The 7,228-nt window shown below is 30.0% G+C and overlaps 1 protein-coding gene across 1 annotated transcript; it reads left to right on the top strand.

The window, feature by feature from the left end:
* The first annotated feature begins 783 nt into the window (after window positions 1-783).
* Window positions 784-3,631, top strand: LOC129948139 (myrosinase 1-like). Its single transcript, XM_056058999.1, has 9 exons — window positions 784-835; window positions 1,415-1,535; window positions 1,597-1,864; window positions 1,950-2,207; window positions 2,370-2,639; window positions 2,739-3,076; window positions 3,149-3,251; window positions 3,332-3,435; window positions 3,495-3,631. Exons 2-9 carry the CDS (start codon window positions 1,498-1,500, stop codon window positions 3,619-3,621), a joined length of 1,506 nt encoding a protein of 501 aa, XP_055914974.1. The 5' UTR covers window positions 784-835; window positions 1,415-1,497; the 3' UTR covers window positions 3,622-3,631.
* The last annotated feature ends 3,597 nt before the right edge of the window (window positions 3,632-7,228 follow it).

Genomic DNA, 7,228 nt, shown 5'->3' with positions numbered 1-7,228 from the left:
ATCCAATCCCGAGGGACGGCGCAGTAGAGGAAGACCGCGCTCAGGTGGCGCACCCAGGTGGGAGAGGACCTCAACCAACTTGGCGTGCGAAACTGGAGACAGCTAGCTAGGGATCGAGCTGGCTGGAGACGCATGTTGGTTGAGGCCCAGGTCCGCTCCGGACTGTAGCGCCACCTTAAATAAGTAAGTAACATAGTCTAGTTGCTCAATGTGCTGTGTTCTCTACTCTATACATTTATGTGCAGAGTATAGTGTAAAATGTTATGTAACAATTGAAATATACAAATGTGAGGTTAAAATAAAATTTGGGTTATTTTAGTAGTTTTGGCAGTCTCCTTTAAAGAACATTTTTAAGTGGTGCTCAAAAAAACTCGTCTTTAAATCAGATCAAAAGTCATAATCCTCCCTTGGTTCAAGAAATAATTGTTGGGCCAAAAGTCATATTTCACCAATTTTAAAATATGATTCACCAAAAACTGTGGTGAGAATACCCTAATTTAACAAACTTTGAAGGCTTTCGGATTATACATTTTTACTTTTTTATCGATGTTATTTAAACTATCGATACTTTTATTTTGTTGCTAGCGAACAACACTACCCAATATCAACAAATATCAATTTCAATATAAATTACTTGCTTTAGGAATATTATACTTGTTTTTTTTTTGTAAATTTATGTTTACGAATTATTCGTTATTAATATTCCTACCGAACAACAAATGTTCATTGATAACTATTATAAATTTAAGCAAAAGATTTTTTTTTGAAAATAAGTTGTCACAGTTTGGATTAAGAGTTTCAACCATACACATTACTTTGACAAGCTAGGAGCTAGGTAGTGTTAAATGAACTACTTTATGGATATCTATTTTTTAATTTAACAATAATAAATATAAATTTAAGTTTTTTTCCTGTGAGAAGTATTTTAATAATCATCAATATAGGATAATTAAAAGTTTGAATTCGTCCTTTTTCAAATTCAAATGTTAATTTTATAAAAGTTATACAGAATTTGATTTTTTGTCGTTAACAATTAATTTATAAAAGTTTCTTTCCACAATAACAATCAAAAATATGATTTTTCAATTGTGTTTAAGAGTGTTTAGAGGTCTTTGTTTGCACTTTTTATAACCAAATTTTTTTTTTGATAATATACTGTAATATACTTAATTTTTCAAAAATAAGGGAATTATGATCTCGTTTTTAAGAAAATGTTTAGTGCAATAACTTTTGTTTGAAATCAATTAACTAAACAAATTATTTCATTGTCCACTTTTGATTTGATTTACAATAATGGAAAACCCTGATTTGATTTCCTGTTTTTTGTTGAATCTTATTGCATTCTTTTAAAAACATCTTCATAATTTGTATCTAAATTAAATAAACTCAAATGTGTATTGTTTTAAAAATTCAGATTTAGATTTGATTATTTTTGTAAAAGCTAAGGAAAGTTGCCTTTAAAATCAGTGTTTATCCTTGAGAAAGTTGATCAGAAAAATGTTTTCATCGTTTCTTCGTTTCATTGGAATCGTTGGGTAAGCATTTGATAAATGTGTGATAACGCTTTTGATAATTTATTAACACCTTTCAACAAAGGTTTATAATAAATGCCCTCCATAAGGCAAATAGCTGTGATCTTCCTGCAAAAGGAAACCCATACTTTCCAAATAACTTTAGTTTTGGTATAGCAACTTCAGCTTATCAAATAGAAGGTGGATGGGATGCTGATGGTAAGGGTCCTTCAATTTGGGATGATTTTACACACAATTATTCACACTTGATTGATAAAAATTCAACTGGTGACATTTCTGCTGATTCGTATCATCATTTTGATCAGGATTTAGCAGCCTTAAAGGAACTCAAGGTATAAGTAAATACAGTAAAGTAGATACATTTCTAAAAAAAAAAATATTTATGGAATAAGTTTAAGTTTAATCTTTTTTTTTAAGGTAAACCATTATCGGTTCTCAATATCGTGGCCTCGAATTTTTCCTAATGGGGACATATCATCTAGAAATCAAAAAGGAATTGATTACTACAACAAAATCATTGATAAGCTCCTGAAAAATGGTATCCAACCAATGGTTACAATGTTTCACTTCGACCTTCCTGTAGATATTCAAAAAATTGGTGGATTTATGAGTGATAAATTTATTGAAAAATTTGTTGCGTATGCAACGGAACTGTTTGAAAATTTTGGTGATAGGGTAAGATAAGCCATTTCGATTTCAAAACATTATTGCATACAATTATTGTTGGTGATTTTTAAGAGTCTGACAATATAAGTATGAATGTTCCTTACATTCGATTCTATATCTCCTTTGTAATTTTTTATATTTGTGACTTAAGAGGCTTTGCTTTACTTATAGGTTAAAATATGGATGACGTTCAATGAGCCGCAGATTTTCTGCAAGTCAAGCTATGCAGACGGAAGGTATCCGCCATTAGCTGGCATTAGTGGAGAAGGAGATTACATTTGCGTGACCAATACACTTAAGGCGCATGCTGCAGTTTATAAAGTTTACAGATCTCGGTTTTATGAAAAGCAAAAGGGTAAAATTAGTATAGCGTTGGGCAATTATTTCTTTTTGCCAAAATCAAATGAAACTGAAGCTGCTTATCGTGCGTTACAGTTTAATGTGAGTTCACAATACGTTCTTACGTTCTTGTTTCTTTCCTAACTAATTTTATAGGCATTTCTATTAAGCTCCTACATTCCATTATATCTTACTTCTTAGATTGGATTCTTAGCTCATCCCATTTTTCATACATCTGGTGGATTTCCTAAAGTAATGATTGAGGACATCAAATCAAATAGTCTGAAAGAAGGAAGACTAACATCCCGGCTCCCATCTCTCAAGGGATATTGGAAAAATCTTATAAAAGGTTCAGCTGATTTTTTCGCACTTAATTATTACACTTCAAGGATGATGCAACGTGCCGTACAGCCTAAGGGTTTGAATCCATCATGGGAACGTGATATGGATTGTGACGAATCCTTGGATCCATCATGGCTAAAAGCAACCTCAGGAACTTGGTTGTACTGTGTTCCAGAAGGATTGGAAGGTATGTTAAAGTAAGTGTTGTTAGGAAATAAGATTAAAACATTTGTTCGTATTTAAATTGAACTTTTGGATTTTAAAAAAAGATTCCTTCGTGATGAATACGGTGACCTAGAGGTTATGATAACAGAGAATGGATGGTCTGATGTTGGAGAACTTGATGATGTCAGTAGGATTCGATATTTGAAAGTAAATTATGAATGAATTATTGCCGTTTTGTCGATTTACAACTTCTTCGGTTTTTTAATTTTTTGTCAATTTGCATCCAGAGTCATTTACAAGCTGTCTTGAACGGAATAAGTAGTGGAAGTAATATCACTGCTTACACATATTGGAGTCTTATTGATAACTTTGAATGGAGGAGTGGATACAGGTAAGAGAACTGAATTTATAAAATGTTATAATGACTTATTGTATTTATATTTTCATTAGCATCAAATATGGTCTTTATTCAGTGGATTTCCAAAGTTCCAACAGAGAAAGAACTCCGAAGAAATCTGCCAATTTCTACAGAGAAGTCATAAGTTCCAAAAAAATTCCAAATGAAATACATGTATGACAGTTTTAATTTCTGTTTAGTTGCGTTAATGCCATTTTTGTTTTATTCAATTTTTAGAGCTACAGATTTTAATAAGACTTAACATTTTGAAAGGTGAAAAATGTAAGTGGTCTCGAAGTTCTGTGTGTACCTTAACAAATCAATACTTCCAACACAACAAAAACTCACAGACTTTTCTATGTTATTGTAGAACATGAGTTTTTTGCTCTTATTTGCATAGGAAAAGAAGAGTTTAGTTTCGAATTGAACCATTAAGACAGGGATGCGACCCGAACTGATAACTTTCCAACCCGTTTGTCGATTTGTCTTGCTGAAGGTTGTCCGTTATTCTTAAATATTTTAAAATTACTAACAATATTTTTTATATCAAGAAATAGTTTAGTTTGAAAATCTAGTTTTGTTAAATAGATTTTTAGTCGAAAATTTTTATTACCAATTTTATTAGCATTTCTTAATTTTTTACAAATTTAATAAATGAAATTTGTTTGAGAGATATCAAGAACCGAACATTAATTTTTTACCAAATTTGCGTTCTATTTTTTTAAAGATTTTATTTTTGTATGAAAAAACAAACTGTTGGATTTTTATAAAAAAAACTATTGAATATTTAAAACAATATTTTCTGTGAAATAAGAAAACTAAAGTTAGTATTTTTAAGTTTTGAAAAGCTATTTGAGTCGGAAGTAAATTTTTACCAAGTTTTAGTATTGTCTTTGTTAGCTTTTTATTTTTTGTAAAGAACTTGTCTTTCAGATTTTTGCCAAATTCTTACTGCATTTTGACAACAATATTTATTAAAAGATAAAAGTAGTTTAAAGAGAATATGTCAAAGTTTTGAAAATTAATTTTTACCAGCTTTTATTAATTTTTTTGTTTAGGTTTTTATTTTTTGTAAGAAAACTATCAATTAAATTTTTCTCAAATATTTCCAAATGTTGAAAACAATATTTTTTATTAGTTAAGATTAGTTGGAACCCATAATCTCAAAGCTTTTGAAAAGATATTTAAGTCGAAAATCAATTTTTACCAACTTTGAGAAATGTTTTTGTTTGTTTATAAAAATAAAACTGTCAATTCGATTTTTGTCAAAATTTTACCAGATGTTGAAAATGTTATTTTTCTTTGCACACAATTGTTTTGGTGATAAAATCATTTTGTATCCGTAAAATTTTGGAGGTGACAATTTTTGTTCACTTTTTTTTTTTGATTTATAAAAACAAACTGAATTGGATTTTTTTCAAAAATAAAATTTTTTGGTATCACGTTACAATATATTATATAAAATTTAATTCAAGTCTTAGCCTTTTTGGTTAGTGAGATATTCAGGGTTAACCAACATTTTCACCTTTTTTTCAAACTGCTACGGTAAAAAAACACAAACGCAATTTTCTTGAGAGCCCTTTCTGCATCTTTCTGCCTTATTATCTGAATAACAAAATTTATTTAAAATTGATACCTCTTCTGGTACTTGAGCTATGGACGACGAAAAAACGTCGCGAACGTACGGACATACAGACGTACGTGTACACGCACGCACAGACATCTTTCTAAAAATCTTTTATTTCGACTGTACGGACCTTGAAACGTCAAGAAATTTCAACATTTTCAATTTGACAAATCGGACCCATTACACTAACTTTCTATATGAAGTTAATAATATAGCTTTGAAATAAATCACTTTTTAAGTGTTGAAAAAAGCAGGAAATATATTGTTTTCATAAATCTGGATCATAAACTTAGATTGGAGTAGTTTTAAAAAAACACTTCCACACATTTAATTCATTGTAGAAAAAAAAATCTTGAAACTTACATATAAGATGAGGACATATCTTTATAATGCGATTCTTGCGAACGTTTTATATCGCTTGGACAATAGGATGTCAAATTTGTATAACATTAAGTATTTGTAAACCTGAAAAATATTGAAACACACCGAAAGTCACAGACATGAATACGATTCGGGATTCAGGCACTGAACTGATACAAATATTAATTCATTTTTTTTCATTCTTATTAATTTAACTTAGGTTACTGGCAACAAAAGAAAACATATATAATACGAGTAGAAAGAAGCCGCAATTTTTTTACTCTTAAAAAGCCGATGAAATTTCTCAATTTACGAATTTTTAATGGGAGCGTATTGAAAAGTTTACAAGAAATAATGGAATAATAATGGAAATAATTACTGAGCAATCGAAATTGCTACACAGGTTCCTCATGTCTAAAATCGGGCCTTGAAGACAACCGGCTCTTTTAAAAAAAAGCTTTCAAGGCTTTTAACTGATTTAAATGACGTGCAGGTAGAACTTGCAAATATCGAATTCCATTGAGTGCGCTACGCGATGAATGTTAAAAACATTTCTCATGGATGATTTTTGAATAATGGTGAGTTGTTGAATATGGTTGACACATGCACCATACCAGCAGCATATACCATATTGCAATTTAGAATGGAAAATGCCATAGTAAACCATCTTCAATAAATTAAAAGAGTAAAGTTTTTTTAAGCGATAAAACAGCAACTGGGAAACAAAAGATAATTTTTTAAAATTGTTATTTTTTTGGTCCAATTAAATGTTGGTCAAAAGTAATACTATGACATATTTAAAGTCTTTTACGCTTTCAATTATAAAGCAATTACTGTTGAATTGGACGAAATTATGGAAATGTCTGGTAATACTGTGCCGGTAAGATTAAAAAACTTAAGCTTTTTTTATAAAAGACTATAAGCTCATGTTTTGTAAATCAACATCGAAGTAGGTGAATATGATGAATTATATCACAAATTTGATTTAAAGGACTAGAAGAGCAATAAGTTGTACCGAGATCATCAGCAAATGCTCCAATTTTTCTATAAACGGAATTCGAAAAACAGAATTAATGTAAATAAAAAATAAAATTGGACCAAGTATGGAACCTTGTGGTACTTCCAAGTGGATAGGCTTAGGGCAACTAAGACTGAACTGAATATTCACACACAGTGTTTTCTTTTTAAGAGAAGACTCAAACACAAACCATCTTAAGGAATTCATGAAAGTAAGCATTATAAAGTTTATCTGATAAAATATTATAGCTTACCAAGTCAAACGCTTTAGAAATATTTACAAAAATTCCAGCACAATTTTGTTTGCGATCCTAACCATATCGCAGAACGCAACAATAGCACAAACAGTATTATTCTTTTTCCAAGCTTCTCAAATACTTTTGGAATTAAAGGTACTAACGAAATTGGTCTTTAATTAGATTTGTCTTCCCTTATAAATATCTTGAATAAGGGAATAACTATGCCCTCTCTTAAGTTTACCGGAAAATTTTTCAGAGTCAATACACAAATTAATAAGAAGAGATAATTATGTCAAGTATGTTAGGGCCAAAGTTTTTTAAAAGTATATTTGAAATTTTATCTTTACCATGGAAAGTTAAATTAGTTTAGGAATTACTAGTTTTTAACACATCAAGTCAAGTTATTTGTTCAAAATATACTCTTTTCATATAGGTTGAATGATTGCTATGCTCAGAAATAGCAATAACATGAGGTAAATAGGCCAGTAGTGAAAGTTGTAATCCAATAGACGGAAATAAGTTGCCGAATTCGTTAGCGATATCT

This window comes from Eupeodes corollae, chromosome 2 (genome assembly GCF_945859685.1).
Source record: "Eupeodes corollae chromosome 2, idEupCoro1.1, whole genome shotgun sequence".
In the NCBI taxonomy this organism is placed as follows: Eukaryota; Metazoa; Arthropoda; class Insecta; order Diptera; family Syrphidae; genus Eupeodes; species Eupeodes corollae.
This window is presented reverse-complemented; position numbering and strand designations above follow the sequence as displayed.

Coding starts and splice junctions, on each gene's coding strand:
- LOC129948139 (XM_056058999.1), top strand. CDS start 1,498: ATGTTTTCATCGTTTCTTCGTTTCATTGGAATCGTTGG. Junction 2,208..2,369: donor TTGAAAATTTTGGTGATAGG/GTAAGATAAGCC, acceptor CTTTACTTATAG/GTTAAAATATGGATGACGTT. Junction 3,436..3,494: donor GAATGGAGGAGTGGATACAG/GTAAGAGAACTG, acceptor TATTTTCATTAG/CATCAAATATGGTCTTTATT.